Raw genomic sequence first — 25,755 nt, 5'->3', positions numbered from 1 at the left:
CAAAATAAAGTTATGTCCATCTCTAGTTATAAGCTAACGCTAGCAAGTTAGACCAGACGTTTTGGGCGCATCTTGCAGGGCTCACTATGTGACATTCGCTATGCCCATTAGTGTGGGGGATGCTTGAAACTCAAATTCTGGCTTGTAACTTAACTTAACTTAACTGACACCTCAGTCTCTTAGACGCATCTGCTCATCCATGCGGACTGGACACTGGACGACAGTTGGTGGGCGGCCGAGGGTGGAGTCGCTTGCTTTGTTGGGTCTGCTCCTGTCTCTGGCCATGCTCCTTCTACCCCAGCAGACGATGGCGTGGAACACCGCAGAGGCCACCACATTGTATATGTTTTTTTTGTTTTTTTTTGTGTTGTTGTTGTTTTATTTTGGTAGCTGTATGTAGAAATGGCTGGTGTGGCAACCTGCCATGGACAGGGTGCTGGGTCAGGGACCAGTTCTGGAGCGTGTGCTGGTAGTCTGGTTGGTGGGTACGGCCAGGCAAACCGAAAGACCGGTGGTAGCGATCTTGCTGGCCGCAGCACAGCCGTCAGTACCAACAGTCAGGCGGCGAGTATAAGCTCCCCCATCCCCAATCTCGGAGCTAAACAGTCCCTTAAAAGAGTGTTGAGGAGGGCTAGAAAAACTCTCCAGGGTGGAGTGAAAAGAAAAAGACAATGAGAGTGGAGCAAAAAAAAGTCACTAGAGGCGGGGCTAAAGTCACTGGGGAGCGGGGCTAAGCAAAAACTGTGCCGTCAGGTCCTTATAATTAATTTGGCCGGAACGTACTGTCAGTGCCGGCCCAAGCCTCCATGGGGCCCTAAGCAAAATTTGATTTTGGGGCCCTCTATTTCTGCCAATAATATTGATTGTTGATCATTCACACATCTACTATAAACTCATTGCGGCTCTGGCAGTGTTGTTTACATTATCCTATTGTCAGCCTGGCATGTCTTTACAAATGACATGTCATTTATAAAGATATGGGGGTGGCCCAGTTAAGAACATAAATAATACCAATGAATGAACGAATGATGTCCAGAGTGCCACATATGGTTCCTAATCTTAAAATGTAGAAAACATTCAGCTACAAGAGTGGCCTGGGGTTGAACAGTCCATGTGATAAAGCTTTGTATTTACAGTAAAAGTGTCATCTTGTCTCATCAGTCTTGTACATATTAGTCTTTAATTACTATTTTACATTTTTAGTTAATTGTTCATATTTAATGTTTACTTTGTACAAAGAGAGCGCAGTCTACTGAAGTTAAATTCATCAATAGTTTTCCCCTTTGAAAGACGCAAGGCAAAATCCTTCCATTTCACCATGTTGCTACAATGATCTTCACTGTTTTCATGCTGTTTCAGCAGTGCACCTATGTTGACCCAATCCCGCTGTCCCTCGGCTGCCAGTTTTAAGGACTTTTTGGAAAATAATTTGCAGCAAAAGCAATAGACTGCATCTTTACTTCTTGAATAAGTCAGCCAGCTACGCTTGACTTTTTCCCCATTGACTAGCTGTCTGTAGGTATAATGATAATGAAAACTTCGGCCATCATGCCGTTTGGGGAATGAAAAGTTCTCCTTAATAGACAGTGGTCCTCTGATCACCTGCTCAGTCCTGTCTGAATCTGAGAGGAAAGATATGGCGTCACATTAGTGCCAAAAATCCAAGCGCATAAAAACTGTTATCGCGCGCTGATTCTCCACTTTGTGCGCGCGCGACACCCTTTTGCACGCGCGTGGTGTCTTTTTGCGCGCGCGTGGTGTCTTTTTGCGCGCGCGTGGTGTCTTTTTGCGCGCGCGCGGTGCCTTTCTGCGCGCGCGCCGTCTCGGTCTGTGCGCTCTCTGTGTACTCCTGGCATCTCTCCTCGCGCTGTCATTTTTTTTGGGCACTTTGGGGGCAGGTATGCTTAGACAGCCCCTCCTTTCTGATTGGCTCTGAGCATTTTTCATATGACCAATCATTCTCCAGCGTAGCAACGTTGTAGCCATCTTACCTCGGACAGCTAGCCTCAATCATTACATTGATGTCAAAGCAAGTTATGGTAATTTAATTAGTACATGTACCAATTAAATTACCATAACTTGCTCGATTTTCGACCAATTTACAAACGGTTTGCCTTGTTACAAATCTTATTACATGTAGATATGACATAGGATGCTGCACCTGTTGAAATTACCTCTTTCGCTATAAAAAAAAAAGACTTAATTGTGCAACATAGTTGTGTAGGGTCAGTGATAGTCAGTTCTCTGATTATTTTAATCTGTTTCAGAATACATTATTAAAAGGCTATTTTTAACATTTTAAAAACAAAATTCAAAGATTATTTCATTAATTTTATGGCTGAATCAAAAGAAATTCCATAAATTAGAAAACAAATGTTCAAGAAGAAGTGAAAACTTTGCGCCTATAACAATCTTGATACATATTGACGATGACCCGCCTTGCTATACTTCTGATTGGCTCTGAGCATTTCGCCTGACCAATCAGAAAGAAGGGGCCGTCTAAGCATACCCGCCCCCAAAGTGCCAAAACGAAACATGCCAGCGCACAGACCGAGACGGCGCACGCGCAAAAAGGCACCACACGCGCGCAAAAGGGTGTCGCGCGCGCGCACGAAGTGGAGAATCAGTTTTTATGCGCTCGGATTTTTGGCACTAATGTGACGCCATAGCAGGCGGCAAACGTCACAGGTGCAGCAGAGGCAGCTTTACATTTAAAGAGAGGCAGGAAGAATCACTAAGCCTAGATTAGCAGCAGCACTCTGTTGACCTAAAATTGTGTTTTTGTACAATAATATATCTTTGATCATTTAGAAATCATCAGTCAGACTCGTACATGCAAAAAATTAAAAATACGATTTTTTTGTTTATTGCTTTTGGGGGCCCCCTGGTGGCCGCGGGGCCCTAAGCAAGCGCTTAGTACGCTTATGCCTTGGGCCGGCTCTGCGTACTGTTGTGTATGCAGGTGGAGTTGCGCCGTAACAGCTATCCGTATTTGCTGCTTGGGGGGATTTTCAACATTTCAGAAGGGTACTTCAACATGTAAACAGCACAGTATGTACTTTATTATGATATTTGCGATACGCCTCAGGGTAATCTAACCATTTATGCACAGAAAATCAGTGTCGATAACAACATATTACTTTGAATCACTTTTTGGCAAACACCAAAGTGTTGTTTTGGGTTGATTTGAAATTTATAAAGGGTATTTCAACATTTAAACAGTACAGTATGTACAGTGTGCACAGAAAAGCTGTGTCAATATCTAAATATTACGTTGAATCACCTTCTGGCAGGCAAAAATACAGTAATTTAATGAAACATCTAAGCACTTTGTCAATATTTATTATGTGCACGGACAAAGAAAAGTTAATAGTGTATGTAGCTTCTAAACAACAAAGAGGTTTAGCACATCATCATCGGATCAATAACATTCCTTTACGATACGGCCATCGGTCACATTACATAAGAGCATGGAAACTAGAACTCCACTTGTAGCTGTGAAAATAGAAGAAAACTGAATTATTTGACAAATCAGACTAATTTAGAGCATAGAAACCTAGTGACTGTAAAAGGTGACATGACGTCAGACAAGGCAGCACAAATCTTTAATGATTACTTTCAAACCAGTAAAAAGAACATTTATATAATTTGCTGTCATCAGTGTAAGTAGAAATGTTCACATGTCAGCCGACAGGAATTCCACTTCTAACTAGAGAAATCATGTTGCAATAAATTGTATATGTATGTTATGTTTTACACACACTTGGTCACATCAACTACAATTGTAGTCCAAGAACCATTAAAAAATAGCTATTAAATAAATCAGAAGTTACTCACAAGTTACTCAATAATTGAGTAATTTTGTCACAGAATACTTATTTACTCTTACTCAAGTAATCATTTTGATGACTACTTTTTACTTTTACTTTTATTCCAAAAAAATTATACTCTTTTACTTTTTTTAATTTATTTTTTACGATTTTTGGGTACTATACCCACCTCTGCATGTTAATGAGAACGCTGTGCTTGTTTCATACACGACTCCTTTATTTCAGTCTCCACTTCAACACACATGAGCTAACTTGGCTAACATTAGCAACTCTTGTTACGCAGAAACCTCAACTGACCTGCATTGGCCTAGGATGGACAACCAAAGCAATTCTTACAACACCACAACTTTATTTTTTGACATTCCCACAGTAAATGAATTAGAGCTCCTTTAGCTGCCTGACAATTTATACATAACTTGCTATCTACTTTACCCATTTTAAACAACTTTGAGGTTGTAAATCTATTCAAAAAGTTGAAGGTCAACTGTACTATTTTTGGAATGTTACCTATTGTTCACGATCATTATGAAATACATGACGAAGGATGTATTTTTTTAATGCATTCTAACTCGTAAATAAAAGTCAGCTTACAACGGAGCCAATGGGAGGTCTTCTATTTCGTCCATAAAACCCAATAAAAAACCGCCAATAATACTCCATTTACATTTTGTGACTTGAATATTAACCAAGTATTAGTGATATTGTTGTTATAAGCGCTATCGCAGACAAACTATTTATAGCGACACAAGCTTGTGTGCCTATGCTGACATGACCGATTGGTGAGCTGCTTCTTCGCTTCCTCGCTCATGGAAGTTTATTGTAGATCATAAGTCATGTCTCCGACCTTGATAGAAGAAGGAAGAGGATGTAATCCGACAAGTTGGTACACTTTGACAGCCAATTTAGACCTGGAAATGGCGAGAACACCACAAAAAGACGCTTGGTTCCACCCTCCTTTTCTTCGCGAGGATTATGAGTCATTCTTCATCAAAACGGGAATAAAACAAGATTCTATCAGTCGCAAACGTGATGCGTTTTCGAAATGAATGTGCCGTGTATACTTAAAATTAGCAAAATGTGTAAATATTACATGTTATTATAAATATTTCCGCTTCTACATAATATATATATACTTACTACAGCATATATATAAAACCTTAAGGTGTTTGGATGTTTTTAAGCGCTTTATAAGCAGAATGGAGCAACTGTCATAAGCTACATTGTCAGCAGACTTTTGATCGCATTTATTTACTATTTAGAATGGGTAAAAAAAAGAAAAACATGGGTGTTCTTGTCTTACATTAGGACTGTGAAGGCAAAATTCCCCAAAAATTGCAGTTCCCCTTTAAATATATTGGCATTTTTCCAAATATCATTTACGTGGCATGTCTTTTTCTAAAATGTTTAGATCAATCATCCATTTCGAACACATGCATCACTTGCATTCCTCGTATGATGCTCATTTATTATTCCATTAAAACTTTAAACTATTTTTTAAGAATTGTATCCCGATTAAAAAAATGTATCCTCCAGGTTATGGCTATTATAAAGCATATTTTCAGAGGATATGCATTTTTACAGCATGTTTTAAAAGTGATACAAATTTTATATTATAATGATCAACTAATTCAGAGGGCTTAAGTACAGTTCCTCTTTAATTATTTTGATTAAAGGTACATGTGATGATTGACAGGCGGAAGCTTTTTATTTGGCTAATGTCTACGGCCGGTGCACAAAGTTAGAACATCGGACACTTGGAACGTTACATCCTGTGAACGTACTCATCCTGTGGCGAAAGCTATAAAATGAATACATGGCGGGGAAATGGGTAGCTGCACATTTCAGCAAAAGTGACTGGCTGGATAACTTTTCTAAACTTGGCTAAAGTCTGTTGTTTGTAAACCCAGAGAGGCTTTCTACGGCATGTGCAAAAATACCCCCAAACTTTGCTCAACGGGCATCAATGTGGTGAAATCCCACACCTTATTAGTTAATCACCAGTCAGCGATAAAAGGCAGGCAGCAGTTAAGGTGCCAAATTTCTTTGGCATGACCAACAAAGCCACTTCTGCTGTCGCCACCACAACTGTAAGCTGTTGCTCCCACTAAATTCTCAGATGAAACAGTCTTGCAAGCCAATTCTAATTTACTAGTTAGTACAGTTAATGCAAACTTTATTATTATCATTATGAGTAATATTATAAACTTTTCAAGTATTCAAGATTATCATTGTCAAATGCTTACAATTGTGTGTATACAGACAATTGTACGTTTTGACTATACTTTATATCAGGGGTCGGGAACCTTTAAGGCTGAGAGAGCCATGAAAGCCAAAGATTTTAAAATGTATTTCCGTGAGAGCCATATCATATTTTTTAACACTGAATACAACTAAATGCGTGCATTTTTAAGTAAGACCAACATTTTTAGAGTGTAATAAGTCTCTTATTCTTTTTGATAACATTGTTATTCTGAAGCTAACCAATAATAAATAAAATACTTCTTACCATTAATGCGACTTCATGAACAGGTGCGGTAGAAAACGGATGGATGGATTAAAATGCATTAGAATGTTTTATATTTTGAATGTTATTTTTAAAGGGGAACATTATCACCAGACCTATGTAAGCGTCAATATATACCTTGATGTTGCAGAAAAAAGACCATATATTTTTTTAACTGATTTCCAAACTCTAAATGGGTGAATTTTGGCGAATTAAATGCCTTTCTAATATTCGCTCTTGGAGCGATGACGTCACGTTGTGACGTCACATCGGGAAGCAATCCGCCATTTTCTCAAACACCGAGTCAAATCAGCTCTGTTATTTTCCGTTTTTTCGACTGTTTTCCGTACCTTGGAGATATCATGCCTCGTCGGTGTGTTGTCGGAGGGTGTAACAACACGAACAGGGACGGATTAAAGTTGCACCAGTGGCCCAAAGATGCGAAAGTGGCAAGAAATTGGACGTTTGTTCCGCACACTTTACCGACGAAAGCTATGCTACGACAGAGATGGCAAGAATGTGTGGATATCCTGCGACACTCAAAGCAGATGCATTTCCAACGATAAAGTCAAAGAAATCTGCCGCCAGACCCCCATTGAATCTGCCGGAGTGTGTGAGCAATTCAGGGACAAAGGACCTCAATAGCACGGCAAGAAATGGCGGCAGTTTGTTCACGCAGACGAGCGAGCTAAACCCCCTGGATGTCTTGGCTCACACCGTCCCTTATGCCACCGAAGATGATCAAGAGAAGAATATCGACCCTAGCTTCCCTGGCCTGCTGACATGAGGGTATGTCTACAGAATATATTAATTGATGAAAATTGGGCTGTCTGCACTCTCAAAGTGCATGTTGTTGCCAAATGTATTTCATATGCTGTAAACCTAGTTCATAGTTTTTAGTTTCCTTTAATGCCAAACAAACACATACCAATCGTTGGTTAGAAGGCGATCGCCGAATTCGTCCTTGCTTTCTCCCGTGTCACTGGCTGTCGTGTCGTTTTCGTCGGTTTCGCTTGCATACCGTTCAAACCGATATGGCTCAATAGCTTCAGTTTCTTCTTCAATTTCGTTTTCGCTACCTTCCTTCACACTACAACCATCCGTTTCAATACATTCGTAATCTGTTGAATCGCTTAAGCCGCTGAAATCCGAGTCTGAATCCGAGCTAATGTCGCTATAGCTTGCTGTTCTTTCCGCCATGTTTGTTTGTGTTGGCTTCACTATGTGACGTCACAGGAAAATGGACGGGTGTTTATAACGATGGTTAAAATCAGGCACTTTGAAGCTTTTTTTAGGGATATTGCGTGATGGGTAAAATTTTGAAAAAAACTTCGAAAAATATAATAAGCCACTGGGAACTGATTTTTAATGGTTTTAACCATTCTGAAATTGTGATAATGTTCCCCTTTAACACTGATTACCAGCGGAATTATTCATTACTTATCATTTTAAGCAATGTCAGGTAAGATTTATCTGAGAGCCAGATGCAGTCATCAAAAGAGCCACATCTGGCTCTTGAGCCATAGGTTCCCTACCCCTGCTTTATATAATAACCATATTATATTGATGGGCATTCATTTTTTTAAGTGCCATTAAAAATGGCATTAAAAAGTATTAAAATAGATTTGTTGAAAACTGTAGAAAACCTGTTAAAGCTGCTGTTCCTCCACACCAAGAGGAGCCAAATGAGCTGGTTCAGGCATCTTGTCAGGATACCCCTCGGACGCCTCCCTGGGGAGGTCTGTCCGGTAGGCACGTCTGGCCAGTAGGAGGCCACAGAGAAGACCCAGGGCACGTTGGGGAGACTATGTCTCGGGATCCCCAGGGAGGACCTTGAGGAGGTGGCTTGGGAGAGGGAATTCTGGGCTTCCCTGCTTAGGCTGCTACCCCGGCGACTCGACCTCCGATAAGCGGAAGAAGGTGGATGGGTAGATGAAACCACCGGGAATTTGAGAAAAAAAACCCTGATTTATTAGGGCCCTGGACATGCAGAAGACTTAATGTATTTCAGTGTGAGAGTAGTAGTATAGTACAGTACCCCAACTTACGAGCTGAATAGGTTCTTGTATCTCAAATCATTGTCTCCCATTGAAATTAATTGAAATCAATGTAAACAAAACAGCAGAAATTGATGCGATGACTGCAGAAGTGTCAATACGTGGACTGTGAGGGTTTTGTTTTCCCGAGATGCAAGTAAAACTGGATCGGACATGGCTTGGAGGTGAGTACATATGTATTTAAACACTAACAAAAGGAACAAATGAAAAGCGCGCACAAAGGCGGAAGTACAAACTTTGCTCATGAAAACAAAAGACTTGCACAAAGGCAAAAAACTATGAACATGAAATATACAACACTTACTGTGGCATGAAAAACGTGCATGGAACAATGGCCTGGAATGAAAGGTAGCGGAGGTAATGTCGCCAGGCTGACTTCCTGGCAACAATGGGCTTAAATAATACAGACATGATTTGTGACAGGTGCGCGAGTGCAAACCGTGAGACAGGTGAAACTAATGAGTAGTCATAGTGACAAGGCAAGGGAGTGAAAGCAGAAACTAAAAAGTGTCCAAAAACCAAGCAGAACATAACTACCGTAAACAAAAACATGATCCACAGACATGACAAGAAGAAACAGCAGAGTCAGCCATGTTTCAAGCTTTATTGTGGACGTTGTACCACGCTGGACACCTTGTAACTTTGTCATCACAAGTATTTATTTCTCTTTTATAAACGACGAAAAAAGATATTTGCGTGTGTGTGTGTGTGTGTGTGTGTGTGTGTGTGTGTGTGCGTGCGCAGTGTCTTTGTACATTAAATGATGCTCATTTACAAACCATGTAGTTGTACAAAACATTCACAGCTTGGCAAGAAGGGAGAAGGGCTGAATGAGGGGAGGGGATTGTTTAAAGAATGACAAAGTAAATGCTGGCTCCTTATATACATCACTTGGTTAAACTTTAAAATCCTTATAGAGAAAGTCCACAGAATCAACAGCAGCAACTTTATAACACTCGACAAAAAGAACAGGGCGAAATCAAAAATGAACCTGTTATTCATAAATGTATATACAGTACATACTTACTAAATCAATTACTTTTAAAGTTAAATAGCAGTGACATGCACCGTTTTCCCACCCCAAGCACCATTACGTAAATAATAAATATATGTAAAGTTTTAAGACATTCACAGGCGGGCGGGTGTGAGGTCGAAGTACATGCTGCACAATGGCTCTCTCTACGTTATTATGTGACATCCACACGGCCGCCGCACAGTGAAAACTGAAATCAACGCATCATGAGCTGATCTTGAGTTGGAGCTTGTTTTGAGACATTATACAGCAAGCCCTTGAATGGAAGTGGTTTCTGGCGGCCGAGAGCACACTGTTCAGCCCATCCATGCATCCTTTTTCTACCACTTGTCCCTCTCGGGGTAGCGGGGAGCTGGAGCCTATCCCAGCTGCACTTGAGCGGAAGGCGGGGTACACCCTGGACAAGTTGCCACCTCGCCGCAGGGCCAACACAGATAGACAGACAACATTCCCACTCACATTCACACACTAGGGACCATTTAGTGTTGCCAATCAACCTATCCCCAGGTGCATGTCTTTGGAGGTGGGAGGAAGCCTACCCACACTGTCCATCAAATGATACACTGCATGGGCACAAATATTTGAACGCATGTTACCCTCAGAAAGCGAAAGTGCATGTGTCTCAATACTTTTGTCCACCTGTTTGTTTTCTCTGTGAAGTTACTCTCAAACTGATCTTTGTGGCTTTTTTAATAGGCCTATTAAATCGTAGTTTGGTAACACTTTAGTATGGGGAACACATATTCACCATTAATTAGTTGCTTCTCAACATGCAAATTAGTAACATATTGGCTCTTAATTAGTCATTATTAAGTACTTATTAATGTCTTGTTCTGCATGACCTTATTATACAACCAGTAAACCATTAACTAAGAGTCTTCCCTCAATAACCTCAGAAGTATTGCTTATTAGTAACCCTAACCCTAACTCTTATATGTTCCCCCAGTGTCCAAATAACTCTAAATTAAGTCTTTGTTACTTTAATAAGCAACTAATTAATGATGAATATGTTCCCCATACTAAAGTGTTACCCATAGTTTTTACAAACATACATTCAGTTTCTTCTATTCACACAAGATTTAGGTATAGTAAGAAGAAAGTGAAAGTATATCCAATAAGAAAACATAACACATATATTCAAGTTAGAACAACTGACCTCCATATTATTTATTTATTTTGCCTTTCGCAACATTAAGTAGGATTGATTAAAAGGTTACTGTAAATGAAGGCTAAAAAGCAAATATATATTGGTATATGTCAGACTATAATGGCTTTCACATCTTTAGAATCCTGACTCAAGCAGGAGTTGTAATTCCTCCCTCAGACAGCAGAGAACAGGCTTTCACAGCAGTTGGGAGCAATCGACAATATAATAATGCAGAGTATTTACAATGCAGCTTGAAAAGATATGTTCTTGTAAACCTAGTTGATGCCCGCTTCATGCTCTGCATCGCATCTCTTTTTTTTTTCTTTTTTTTTTAAATCTATTTACATTGTATTCAACACACAAGACCACCTCCTGTTTTGAAAGACTTCAACTGGCTATATAGTGCACTGTGATAACATCCAACATGAACTGCAGTTAAAGCTGTTGTAATTGGGATTTCCTTTTTCAGATGGCAACTTTGTGTTAACGTGTTGGATGATGGCCAAATTAATCTTGATGACGGGTCACAGTGATCATTTGTAGCAGCATGGCAGATGCCACTTTCATTGGTTAAAGGCATCACTGCGGAGAAACTAAAAGATGAGAGCGCTATAAAAGAAAAGCTCACTCTCCTCCTAGACGTTGCACATAAAATATTAACTTTTTGTCTCGAGACAACAAAAAGCATAGTTCCTTTGCTTTTTTTTCTTTACCCCCTCACAGTGAAGACATTTCAGATTATTTTTGATGCCAAACCCTCTTACTTCTCTTAGAACACAGATTTGTTTGCTGATAATATTTTATTTTACTTTTAAAATGTAAATTTTTAATAATTAGGCCGATTTAACGCAATCAATCAATCAAGCCACACTAGCAAACTATAACAACAGAGGAGGACGATATCTTCTATGTACTAGGCCAGGGCAACAAACTGATACTCTAGAGGAGACTGAGGGCAGCAAGAAAGCGGAGCATTGCAGCAAACTAGAGACTGCGTTGTATGCAGATTTTCAAACCTGGCTGACGAGAAGTACAGTCGTCCCTCGCTTTATTGCAGTTCGAATCTTCACAACATCACAGATTTGTATTTTTTATGTTGTGGCGATGTTGTGAATATTTTCACTATGCCAAGTTCTGTTGCCAGATGAAGTGTTACACTGTAACAAAACAATAGGTGGTTAATTTTGGCACTATTATATCTTCACCACAGTAATCTCGAGTTAACTTTTTGCAGAAGAACTTTTGATGGACTTATTTTTGAACTCCGGTCAGTGCAGGACTATCAACTATCAGCAATGAAGCTTGGAGGATCCTCCGGGCTACCGGTAAATACTGTAATCTACAGTAAAACACACTCAAGGCTCCTATATTTGGTGAAATTAGTTTACTATATAGGTGTTATTTAATGTTTACAGGGCACTATTAATGTTAAAAAAAAAATTAGAAGGTCATTAACTTTTTCTGATGCTCAAACTATGAAAATATTAGATATATTTATAATAATCAGACTTCGCGGAATTCCATTTATTGCAGTCATGTCCAGTCCCGATCCACCGCGATAAACAAGGGACGACTGTGGTACCTCATAATACCTAGTTTTGCTAATGGACAATCGATAGCGAGTCAGGCTGGGGCAAACAATAAACAAAGTTTGAATTGAATATGCAAGTCATTCATCATCATTGCGCTAAACGAAGTTAAACTTACCGTCAAGCTTCTTCCAAAATGTTGAAACTGTCCCTTAAACTGTCAGTTGGGTCTTGTCTCAAAGACATCGGCTATGGAGTAAAGTAAACAAAGGTCACTACCGACAAAACCTGTGAAAAATGTTTGTGCCAAGCAGCTGCTTTGTGACTGAAAAAACAGAATCAAGCTCAAACTGAACGGTCTTTCTGCTTGCTTGGCGTACGACAGCGGACATGACACTTTCGTAGCTAACCTAAATATTTCATGGCTGAATCAACCTGAGTCGCCGCTTAACTCTTGACAATAGGAGAGTCTGCTGTCTTCCTGTGTGGTTCTGCTAGTCGCTCTGATGATAAATCAACATGAATTTCTTTGAGGAAGTCGCTGACACCTAAATGACGGAGCAGACACACTGAGGGGAACTTTGAGGGAAACAGGGGGCATCAGTTGCCTATTGTTTGCGGTTCTTCGGCAACTCCAGACCTGTTGATAAGGTCACCTGAAGCGATACAGAAAAGTCAACAATCAGACTAAGCTGCTGTGAACTAGCATTAATCCAACCAAGTTTAGGTTGACATATAATAGCCATTGAAGTTAAGCACCTGCACGTTTCGGTTGAGGCTGACAGCTGGCATAAAGACCCCTTCCAGGCTCTCGAAGGCGGTTGGTCCGTGTTGTTCCTTGTTGACGAAGAACGTCAGCGTGTGCTTGGTCAGGTCCAGAAGGATGCCCACGGTTGAGCCCTTAGTGATGCCTCCCTCTGCCCTGTGCACATGAAATATGCAGAAAAAACAATGGGGTGTGTATTTGTGGGAACAGTTTTCAGAGCAGTACTTACCTGTTTGTATGCGAGTTGTTGTGCATGAACCAGGAGCGGTTGTTGTCCACATACATGGCCCAGGCCTTGTCGTCTTTGCCCAGCATCATGTCCTTCACAGTGTTGATCCTGGCGATGCCAAAGGCGGGATCCGGGTGGTTGTCGTAGCGGTCAATACAAACCTCCCAGTAGTGGACGCCCTACACAAAGGGATTAAGCAGTGTTTTTCTAACACAAATCCTCTTGGTGGTTACCTTGGAGAAGGCCGCGGTCCCCAGCACGACGCGGTCATCATAGCTGTTACACGACACCGTTTGATTCTCGTTGGACAGCACAATGTCCCGGTGAGCTGAGGTGGGATCAAAGGTGAACCAAGCCACTGTGGAAGGAAAAGAACATGCAGTCACCGTGATGCAGTCCGAACGATGCCTACTCGAGAAGTGAAATCAGAGTCTGGCGAGTCAACAAGCCATCTGGCGGGAACATTTTGGTGTGGGAAAGACTCACTCTGTAGGCGCTAACGTCAGCGACACATCGTGTTTGGGCTTGAAGACACTTTGTCATCAGTCATCACACACAGGTTGGACGATTACGACACAACACATCACATCCTGTTGTGTTTTATTGTTCTCCTGCCGTTTTTTCGCCCTTATTATACACCTAACCTCTGCGTGTTTTTTCTGTCCTCCCTAAGGTGGAGAAGATATCTATTGTTGACTTTTCCTTTGCTCTGTGTGCCCGGGCCCTTCCCCTTGCCATTCTCTGAGGTTCCTCTGAGGTTGGCTGTGTTATATGGTGTGCATTTCTGCCCCATCACCTTTTGTTAACCTTTTTGTACTTAATTAAAGATTCTCCTTTTTTGATTCCATCTTGCCTCCTGTCTCTGCATTCTGGGGTCAACACCTTGACCAAGTCCTAACATATCCATTCAGGTTCTGTTCTGCTTATACTGTTGAGGGTCACATGGAAGCCCTATTTCTCAGTTGACCTCACTTCATGGACAGACTACCAGTCAATCATCGGTGAATACAACAAATTAGAATCTTCAGTGGCATGTTGTGTGGACTGCATACTTACCAATAAGCACTAAATGACTCGTCCAAAAACACAATGGCCAAAGAGTGTGTGTTTTGTGACTGATAACGGTTTATCCCTCTTGCTTACCATTGTTATTCTTCTCCTCCTCTTTCTCCTCCCCCCTTCTCTCGTGCATTCAAGCCTTTTATAGTCTCACAAAAAAAGAAGGAATTATGATGCGTGTTGCCTTAGCGGGCGCCATGGCAACAAAACCATTTCCAACTGACTTAATTGGTACAATTGCACACAACTTTCTTATGAGTCCATCCTCTTAGCTAAATCCACGTATATGTTTACCGGGTAAACAAATACGTAAACTTTACCCCATCACCCTAGTTTGTTGAGTGATTGTCAACATATACGTGACGTGTCAGAAAAGTTACCATAACCAGACTACAAATTTCCCTTTCAAAGTAATCCACCTGTGGTCTAGCACAGTGGGGCCCCAACCACCGGTTCGTGACGCAATTGCATACAGAAACATTATTTAATTTATAAACTACCGCATTTTCTCCGACTTAACTTTCGCCATTCCCACTAAACACACCAATAAGCTTGTTAATAGATGTGTCACGGCACGGGCTCAAACCCGCTTTTCTCCGGCAGCTGGGTCTGCCAGCACCCCTGTTGGCAGCGCGCCGAAACATGCCCCTGCTCGCGCTGGCCGCGTCACGCCCACATGCCGGCAATGCTGTGGGCGATCAGCAATCTGCACACCTGGGACTGATGAGGGCGAGCTGTATAAAGACCAGTGGACCCAAGGATCCTGGCCGGAACTTAACCATTTGTTACCCTAGTAAGCACCCCTTGTCTGGCTTCTATCCTGCGTACTCGCTCTTCCCCTGTGACTTCCTTGTTTCCGTGTCTGATGTCCGTGTTGTCCTCCCGCAGTGCTTTCCCGAGTTCTCCTGTGATCCCCTGTTGTTCCCCTTTGGATTCTGGACTGCATCCCTTCATCCTCGACCTCCGCTTGGACACGGACCCCTTGACGCTTCTCTCAGCCCCACGGACCTCCCGCTTGTCTCAAGGATCTTCTTCTGCTTAGCCCCTTTGGACATGTTTGCTTCCTCATCCAACAAATAGGTAATACTCAACAGCTAATCATTCATACACATAGTCTCCCACCGTACACTCCATTCTCTTGTTTAATATATATATATATTTAGTATTGTGTATTATATATATTGTAAATGTATATAATAAAACCTAGAGCAACATTACCCCCTTGTGGAACTGTGCCATCACTACTCCCCCTGTATACATAACAAGATGTATATTACAACTACTTTGTTATAGTACATGGGACAATGCACATTAATGGACATATAAAATGTTAATGTGCCAGATTGTAGCCAAAGACTAATTTCCATATGCAGGGTTTCTTAACCTTTTTGACCTCGGGACCCAACTTTTTCTATACGGAGGAGTCCGGGGACCCCTCCAATATTAACACTGAATTAGTAATCTTATTCTTGATTTTGATCCTATTCAATAATTATATCTAACCTACTTACAGTTTACTACCTTATCAAATGATTTAAAGGCATGTGTTAATTACAAAGATTATATTATTAATTTAACAAATAAACCTTAAGTTTAAGTCGGACTGTTTTGAAAAAGAAGTACTAACCAAATAAACAATACATTTACATACAATATGTTACAAATATTCAAATGCTAAAATAAATAAACAAAATTAATAATACATATGTTTCTTAACTAAACTGTCAATAAAATTAAAGTCCAAATGAAAATACAGCTTCACCACTTTAGTCATAATTTTTGCGCTTAAGAAATTTCTCTATGACATTAGCGCCTGTCTTTTTCTGTTTGTTTTATAATGTAATTACTGCCACACGTGGTGGAAAAGTCTATTACAACTGAGTACCGCTGCGGCCTATACGGACCACAGCTGAAAAACACATATATTACATTATAGGGGGCGCTCGCGGCCCAACACTGGGCCCTATGGTTAAGAAACACTGGTATACAGTATATGCCATCAACATGCGGGGGACCATCTCTTTGCAAAGAAACACATTTTTCATGCTAATTTTTTTGGTGTTTTTATCCGCCACATGTGGAAAGCCGGTCCGTGAATATAATGCATACATTAAACTGGTCCCTGGTGGATAAAAGGTTGGGGACCCCTGGTCTAACACTTTCCCAGCCTTTATGCACTCCTGGAAGGATTCTAGTCACGGCCATATTACGTCCAAGTCTTCAAAAAAAAATGCTCCAGCACAGTGATGTTCTTCTCACAGTGAGCAGGCGTGTTGTCAAGGTCACGCCAGTTGCCCTGCCGCAAATCTTGCCTTTTTTGCGCACTGAAGGTGGAAAATGCGGCAGAATTTATTTGTAGACATGCTAGTTGATGTCAGTGTATGATGCCACATTACAAAATGTGATGAGTATGAACAGTCCTGGAGCTTTTCTGACAAACTTTGTATAAGGTAGCAAAGACTTTATCATACCATCAGATGTCCTGAGCACCACGGTCTTGCTGTACGGCCCCACTCCAACGGCGTTGTAGGCCTTCACTCTGGTGTTGTAGGAGCTGTTGAAGTGGAGTCCATCCACCGTGCACACTGTCTCCTTCCCCACGTAAACCTCCTGTGTGCACACGATTCAGGCTTCATTATGTATATTACAGTATGTTAAAAGTCAAGGGCATGTACAGTTAAAAATGCATGAGTGCAGCTGTAGGAAAGCTTATAAGAAGTGTACAGTTCAGGTCAGTTTCAGTTTATTTCGAACATGCATACGATACAATGAAATGCATCACACAATTCCAGTTGTTTCATTATAGCACGTCCGAAAAGGAGTAGGAAGAAGCAGAGCTTATTTAATCCTACACCTTTTCATACCATAGCAATTGTATCCAATTTCCTTGTTCTCTGTAACAGAACAGTGAACAAATAAAAAATAAATATTATGCCATAGTAAGCAAACAAATATTAAATACTTAAATAATCTTTGTCTCAATAAACAAATGTTCATCATAATTCTTGTTCTGTGTACTTTGTGAACACTTGTAGTTTGAACAGTCTCTTAAACTGAATCATATTGGTGCTTTGTTTGTATTCTTTGGTTAATCTGTCCCATAATTTAATTCCACATACTGCTTTGCTAAAAGTTTTAAGTGTTGTACGAGCATACGTATGTTTTAAATTAGATTTTCCTCTAAGGTTATATTTATCCTCTTTTATTGAGAATAATTGTTGTACATTCTTGGGTGGCAAGTTATAGTTTGCTTTGTACATCATTTTAGCTGTTTACAAATGCACCAAATCGTTGAATTTCAATAATTGTGATTTAATTTAAAAAAAAAAAAAAAGGTTTGTATGTTTTCTATATCCAACATTATGTATTATTGGAATTTATCTTTTTTTTAACACAGTTAGTGAATGAAGCTCACATTTGTAGTTGTTTCCCCATATTTCTACACAATTACTCAGCTATGGTAACACGAGCAAACAGTAAAGGATATGAAGTGATTTTTGGTCTAGAACATGTTTTGCTGTATTCATTATTGACGTGTTTCTTGCTACTCTATGTTGTATATTTTGACTGTGATGTGATGAAAGTGAAAAAGTAGGGCCACAGAAGAAAAAGAAAATGTAACAAGTTATTATTCTAACAAAAGTTATGTTATTACAGTAAAAAAAATTAACCCTACAAGGGTTAAGTCTTATTTTACAAGAAGAAATCCAGAATGTTGTTAAAGTTTTGTATTTGCTCAAAAAAAGTAACATCACCAAAATTAAGTTGTATTTTTAGAGGAAATAGTCATAATGCTATTGTAATAAAATATTTTTTTTACCAGAACTAAAGCTCAGAATGCTACAAGAATACGCTTACAATTGAACAAGAAAAAAGCCATTATGGCCATACTGTAGTCATAACATCACTAGAATAAAGTTGTCATTTTTACAAGGGAAAAAGGAGAGAAGTGAAACTGGAGCATTAAAAATGTATGCCAGCATTTCGACTTTCTTGTGTAACATGTTGGCTTCTCCTTAGCTCATCGTAAACAAACATGGTTTTAATTGTGTGGGACTTTTCCATTGTTAGGAAGACATTTTGCGTGCTATTTGCACCAAAGACATGCACCTGGGGATAGGTTGATTGGCAACACTAAATTGGCCCTAGTGTGTGAATGTGAGTGTGAATGTTGTCTGTCTATCTGTGTTGGCCCTGCGATGAGGTGGCAACTTGTCCAGGGTGTACCTCGCCTTCCGCCCGATTGTAGCTGAGATACGCTCCAGCGCCCCCCGTGACCCCGAAGGGAATAAGCGGCAGAAAATGGATGGATGGATGGATGTTTTGCAAACATTTTTCCCTCTGTGAGAAGGGACAAAAATTGAGCTTCAACACTTCAAACCTTATCAGGCGTCTGAAACGCCAGCATCGCCACAACGGTGTTTTGAAAGCCTATAAAATGCCACAAAGAAAGGTGTGCACAAACTACAGTTCCATTTTGATTTAAAAAATAATATTGGCTATGAATCAGTTCTCTGTACCGGTTTTGAGAAACAAGAAATTATTGGTTTTCGACTTAAAAAAATGTTTTGTGCATCCCTAATGCTAATAATTGTACATTTTAGAGTGATTTGTGTGTGTGTTTGTCGTTGTGTGTTTCACACAAACCCTGTACTGTCCCCCGTTGCCATCATCCAGCTCCAGTATGTAGCCCTCAATTGGGTTTGCTTGGGGTGCAGTTACCCTCCAGGCCAGGGTGGCACTATTGTTCCTGCTGCAGCACTTTTCCAGTTGCAGGAGGGGGGCTGGCGGCACCGAGGGTCCGGTCTCCACTGAGAGGAGAGTGTATCATTAGTAGAATGTAACCATATTAGGGATGTCCAATAATGGCTTGTTGCCGATATCCGATATTCCGATATTGTCCAACTCTTTAAGAACCGATACCGATATCAACCGATATATACAGTCGTGGAATTAACACATTATTATGCCTAATTTGGACAACCAGGTATGGTGAAGATAAGGTACTTTTAAAAAAAATTATAAAATAAAATAAGATAAATAAATTAAAAACATTTTCTTGAATAAAAAAAGAAAGTAAAACAATATAAAAACAGTTACAATGAAATTAGTAATTAATGAAAATGAGTAAAATTAACTGTTAACGGTTAGTACTATTAGTGGACCAGCAGCACGCACAATCATGTGTGCTTACGGACTGTATCCCTTGCAGACTGTATTGATATATATTGATATATAATGTAGGAACCAGAATATTAAAAACAGAAAGAAACAACCCTTTTGTGTGAATGAGTGTAAATGGGGGAGGAAGGTTTTTTGGGTTGGTGCACTAATTGTAAGTGTATCTTGTGTTTTTTATGTTGATTTAATAAAAAAATAAAAAATACAATTTAAAAAACGATACCGATAATAAAAAAAACGATACCTATAATTTCCGATATTACATTTTAACGCATTTATCGGCCGATAATATATTATCGGACATCTCTAAACCATATTGGAGCAAATGAATGGGACGGATCAGAGAAACAACTTTATCTTAATTGTGGATTGTCTTTCAACAAGATGGAATAGGAGCTTCAGTGCAAATCAAGGGGATTATTTCAAAAAGGCATCAAAAAATCAAGCTCTAAGTTCATTCAAGAAACGAAAATTGGTCAGCAGTAAAGGCTTGACCATATCTTGTAACCGTCCACGATAAAGGGGGTCAGTGTGACATATTTTTTTCAACACTGGTTGTCCAATTACATTATAAGGAACTGATTGAAAATATATATGTTTTAAAAAGCTCATCATTCTCTAATTCAAAAGAAGACAAGTTATAAGACACAGAAAGATGGGGAGGCAGCAGTCAAGACAGAGACAGAGAATCAACAATCATTACAGGCGGTCCTCGTGTTACGACGATTTGTGGTTATAACGCACTACCAAATGTTATCAAATAGGCCTTTTTCCACCGCAGGAACTTTTACAGTAATTTTTCCATTTACCCGGGTAAATAAAGTTCCCTCTGCGTTTCCAACAAACACTATCAGGGTAGATTTAGTTGTTCAGGAACCTTTCGGAGTTCCTGCCTGCTCAGTGGGACTTTTGGATGCTACCCAGAGCCTTTTAGTGGGCGGGCTGTGCTGTCAAACGCTGATTGGTTGAACAAAGTTGGGGTCATTCCTAAAACTTATTTTCAAACACATGACCGCCATCAGAATATACGCAGTGACTAGTTTATTTCTTATTTATTGTGTATTTCTATTACAACAAACTTGACAACGGACAGAAAGAAGACCGAAAGCAGCTTTTTCGATTTTGTGGGGCATCTTTGTGCTGAAGAATGCTGATCAGTGAAACTATCTTGGAGTGTTTTTACTCAGCCGTAGTATTTCAATTATACTGTATGCAGTTTAATGTTGTTGTATTATTTTTTACAAACATCATGTCAATACGCGAAAGCCACCAGAAGTGGACAGATTCTTTTAAACCTATTTACTGAGGAGTATTCAGCAACGACCTCAGCTGCTTACTATTGATGTGTATTTCTGGTCTTGTTATCCTCGTCCGGACAGAAGGGTGACACAGCAGTGGGGCTGGATAAAAAGAAACGTCGGAGACGCTTTACTGAACCAAAAGTTGCTTTATTACAAGCGAGTGTCATTATACAGGACTGCAGTTCCTGGAGGAGGTCAGGTCAAGAAAATGATGCACTCCTAACTTGGAGAAGCCAAACCGTCAGTTTTTATATTCCCCCTTCCTGTCTCTGTGTGTGTATGCTAAGTCAGGAGAGCGCATCCTGACAATAAAAGGGAGAAGTTTGTGTGTAAGTGTCTGAAAAACAACTTCTCTAAGTCATAACTTAAATGTTGGCGTTGGGCTGAACATGTAGTCTCTTCTCAAAGATAGGGCTATCACTTTTGCATTCCAAAGTCCCAATTAGGGCCTCTTTCCTACGAGAAGTGATCCAATCCACCTGCGAATATCAAACTAAGGGGCCTTATCTTATTATGTACTCAAACTGAAATACCACTATTTAATTAAACTTGTTGATTTGCTTTCTCCAAGATGAATATAAACATTCACCATATGCAAAACATAATGTGAGTTAATAATGAATAACTTCACTACTCTGAGACTTTGTTGGACAAATGTAAAATAAAGGAGGCGGCACACGAGTGGAACAAAGGTAAATAACATCAAATATTAACTATTTACTTTATTACATGTTGTAAGAGTAGTCAGTGACACTCCATTTGTGTAGTTATTAGCCTTAACCTGAGTAAACAGAATGCTAATGCTAGCAAGCTAATGCTAACATTGACAATTATTACTTATATATTATTATTTACAGCTGAAACGGACCACAGCCTGACCCTCATGAATTCATCATTTACCGAGAGGACGACTTTCTGAATGTTGGACATTGCGGACAAAAGCCTGACATTTTTAAGAACAATTCGGTACACTTTATTTTTTAAATCATATCGTTTTGTATATTATTGCTTTATATTTCATTCACTTACATTTTAGTAAAATAACTGTGACCAAAATATGGTCTGTTTATTTACATGGTATCAGTGTAGAAGTACAGTAAACCACTCCTCCATACGTCATCAGCCTGATTTGTATAAACTACCCTGAACTGTGAAATGCAGTGGAAACACGAACCACACACTTCTACAGGAACCTAAAGTTCCTGAACTTTTGGTGGAAAAGGGCCTAATGCTGTACAAAAAGAAAAACAGAACTAGATGCGTGTGTGTGTGCGGTGCAAGAAAATGTAGTAGTGTGATGCTACATCGAGGAAGGATAACTTTTGTTCTTCTTAGTTTCCCTATGTTTACTTAGTCTCTTCTGCTGGCAGTGCGTGGAAAGGAACCGATCAGTAATGTTTGCATTCCCAGTCCGAGTCGCTCAAACGCCGTAACCATCATGAAGGATAAAGATGGTAGCATCGAACATGTAAAAGGATCTGCTCCTATGAAATGGACAGTGATGGTAACCAAGCAGCGGAATTCGTACGTAGACCGAGGACCTCCTGAATACGGATATTTGAGGACAACATTAGCATTTATAGCCAAGGTAGTTCTTTGTTCTTGCAACTGTGACCAATTCTTTGATATTTTTGGTGAGAGAGTCATTTTTAAATCCAAATGTCCACGGTTAAAAGCTAAACAGGCAACTACTTGAGGCTATAAATTGTGTTACTGTAGGATTTTTTGGTGCCATCCTAAAGAGTGCTCCATTTAATATAAAAGAGCTTAAAAATAACAAAACCATGCGTGGGTTATGGGAAGTAGGTGGTAGGAAGACGGGCAAGTTTCCAACCTAGATGGCTTCCGGAGGGGGTGTGATTGATAAAGAACTGACTGGAAGGGAGAGCCAATCATTTTGGGGAAAAGAACGGAGAACAGGGTTTCTACAACATGTAGGCTCTCTGAAATACCTCCTGGACTTTCTGTCACGGTGTCAGCCTCACCACTGCCTGCTGCTGCCTGCTGCATTTGTTTCAATAAGGGGCTCTCCTGCACATCTGGAAATACCACGTCGCAATGGCACACACGAGTATCAATATGTATTACTTACAAGTCCCTAAAGTGCATTTGCATCTTCTGAAAGGCCCCAGTTACGATAACCATCAGCATATATTTACCCATAGAGGTGTCCACCGTAACTCTTAATGCAGGGGTGTCCAAACGTTTTCCTTCAAAGGGCCACATACAGAAAAATGGGAGAATATGTGGGGCCACTTTGATATTCTTCTTTTTTGTATTAACCAATAATCATTCCAAAGTTCAAAACATGCTATGCCGTTAAATAGCATAAATAAAAAACATTGTAACAATATTATAGCTTTTTAACATTTTTCTTAGAATATATTCTTGTTGTTCTAATCCATAATCCTTTGTAATGTTCTGGGCTATATTTAATTGTACCTTTTGTCCTGTGGACTATACATTGTATTGTGTCTTACCAATTCACAATGTAATCATATCCATATTAAATTGTTTAAAACACAGCACAGTCTTAAATATTGTGACAGTGAGCCTACATTCAGGGGGATGATTAGGACAATGATGTCTTCTATTTTTTTCCATGTCAAATAGGAGGTATGTTAAGCCTGTTATAAACCCACTGACGCATCATCACTGCGAGTACTCACATTATGTAAGACTGAATTATGCAGCAATGAATTTAATCTGCGGATGTGGCAGTCGTATACCCCAGTATGCTTTTACTGTAATTATTATTATCACCGTGCACTTACAAGTCATTAAGGATACAAAACACAAATGGCAACATCCCCATAATTACACATGCTGCATTGGGAGGGTTTATTTATACTTAATGTAACAGTACAAAATTATTATGTCATTTTGGTTCCCTAATATTGACCGTAATACCAGTGAAAATAGTCTAAACAGCAGGAATTAAAAGGTCTACTTTACCTTTGCCTTGGCAGAAGTCCAGCTGCAGGATGGTCTGGAGCAGTGAGTCTGTGTTTAGGGTTAGGTGGAATTCGGGGCCAACCTTGGCTTCCAAGTTACCTTTGACCCACTGGTCCTGAGACGACGTTACCCGCTTAATGAGGGCGTCTGAGATCTGCAATGAAGGTAAGACATTAGTGAGAAAAGGAAATGAGAGCATCTGCATTCAATGTTGATATTCAAAGATGGCTGGCTGACTCTTCTGTTTTGGGATACATTCTGTTTGTCTGATTTCATTCCATCTCCCATAACAATTGGAAATCAGCACATTTGCACATTTCAAATATTTAAGGAATTGTACTTCTTAACTGCCAAATATGAAGAAAAACACTTTCCACTAATCCACTCTGCAAATAAAAGGCCAAGAGCAAAAAATGATGCATTACAAACCTTGTTCAGTATCCAGAAGTAGCGAGAAGCAAGCTGACTATATGGGATGTATATTTGGACAAAAAATATATAAATAGATTTACACTCAAGTCATTATGTATACATCAGTGACGTGCAGTCAGGGGAGGCTGGTGAGGCGGGGCCTCACGTGCCATCATGGAAAGAAAAAAAATGTAAAAAGAAAAAAAATATATTAAATTGTTATATGTATCCAGTGATTATACTATAAAGTTACTTTCTATTTAACTTCACCAGTATTAGATTATCTTTATTCAAAATCGCTGAATTTTCACATTTGCCGTTCAAATACACTTGCGGTGAGTCAGCAACCAGTTGAGCCTTACCATGGATTGCGCAATGACTCGGCTAACTGCTGGCCTGCTGTGCAGTGAGACCGTATTGCTATGTGAATTATATTATACATTTCCATAGTTTAGTTAGCTGAGGTATATAATGTACAGTGTATTTTGTCAACAACTGTATGTGTGTAACGTATTTCTTGTGCTGAGCAATCATAAAACTGCTGCGAAGACGCGCTGGCTGAGGCTCGCAGTAATCCCGCCTCCTGGTGGTAGAGGGCGCTAGTGATCCCAGAGATCATTTCTGCGACTACTCGGCTGCAGAATAAGTGACAACAAGCCGCAAGTTAGCAATCGTTTATTTTTTCCTTTCGCCTGGACTTTTAACATGGAGGATTACATATCTAAAATAAAACAGTTTTCTAAACTGGACTTTCAATCGAAGCAGGAGGTAATAATTAAAAGAAGATCTCCATCGAGACAGAGAGACTTTTAAAATTAAAAAAAGATAAAGAAGAGTTCTATGAACAAGTTATCGATGCTTTTGGTCATAATGAGCGGCGCATGGACTTCATTTATAAGTAAAGGTAAGACCATAATAACATTTTTTTTATTAAATGTGCTTTTTTTGTGTGCTACAGTTTGTATGTGTAAAGTTAAAGTTAAGTTAAAGTACCAATGATTGTCACACACACACTAGGTGTGGTGAAATTTGTCCTCTGCATTTGACACATCCCCTTGATCACCCCCTGGGAGGTGAGGGGAGCAGTGGGCAGCAGCGGCGCTGCACCAGGGAATCATTTTTGGTGATTTAACCCCCAATTCCAACCCTTGATGCTGAGTGCCAAGCAGGGAAGAATGCTGGTATGAGCTTTTAAACATAACCCGTTAACTGCTACCAATCAAATGGTGAATAAGATACTCTTTAGGGTTCATATGTTTGTAAATCTGACTGTGATGAAGTCAGTGCCTCACCAGCCATGAACCTCACCGCACGTCACTGGTATACATGCAACATTTAATGCAGGGGTGTCCAATCTTTTTGCACTGAGCGCTGCATACTTAAAAGTCAGAGAACAAAGGGGGAGGGGGGGGGGGGGGATTTAGGTATTTTTAGTTTTATAAAAGCAAAATCTAAACCAACATAGTCTCAGGGCATTCAATCGATCGCAACTGGACTGCTCAGTTTTTCTAGATCGGTCAGATCTCGTCTAGCGGCTGGTGCCAAAACCCCAAATATACATACTCCAAAACCAACAGAATGGAATGCTAACATTCTGACTATTTTGGACTGGTAGCAGTCGATCCACAGCGATCGTTCTGCCACACGATACCTCAATGCTAACAAGGGTAAATTACACTTCAACGACTGTCGTTGGCTTGGATGGTAGGATTGCTCATTTGCATCAAAAGAGTTGTTTTTTCTCAATACGTTAG

The 25,755-nt window shown here is 39.9% G+C and overlaps 1 protein-coding gene across 3 annotated transcripts in view; it reads right to left on the bottom strand.

Moving 5' to 3' along the window:
* Positions 1–8,980: 8,980 nt before the first annotated feature.
* trim67 (tripartite motif containing 67) overlaps positions 8,981–25,755 on the bottom strand; it is a 74,519-nt gene continuing 57,744 nt past the window's right edge. The window contains exons 5-13 of one of the 3 annotated variants that reach the window (XM_061930002.1): positions 23,591–23,744; positions 22,795–22,845; positions 22,588–22,674; positions 18,801–18,964; positions 16,625–16,763; positions 13,328–13,452; positions 13,095–13,273; positions 12,859–13,021; positions 8,981–12,755 (exon numbers count right to left, since the gene is read on the bottom strand). In XM_061930002.1, coding sequence (XP_061785986.1) covers positions 12,708–12,755; positions 12,859–13,021; positions 13,095–13,273; positions 13,328–13,452; positions 16,625–16,763; positions 18,801–18,964; positions 22,588–22,674; positions 22,795–22,845; positions 23,591–23,744 — 1,110 coding nt within the window. In that variant the 3' untranslated portion in view covers positions 8,981–12,707. The remainder of the gene's footprint in view (positions 12,756–12,858; positions 13,022–13,094; positions 13,274–13,327; positions 13,453–16,624; positions 16,764–18,800; positions 18,965–22,587; positions 22,675–22,794; positions 22,846–23,590; positions 23,745–25,755) is intronic. The other 2 variants (XM_061930003.1, XM_061930004.1) reach the window with 2 other exon arrangements.

This window comes from Nerophis lumbriciformis, linkage group LG34, assembly GCF_033978685.3.
Source record: "Nerophis lumbriciformis linkage group LG34, RoL_Nlum_v2.1, whole genome shotgun sequence".
NCBI lineage: Eukaryota > Metazoa > Chordata > Actinopteri > Syngnathiformes > Syngnathidae > Nerophis > Nerophis lumbriciformis.
This window is presented reverse-complemented; position numbering and strand designations above follow the sequence as displayed.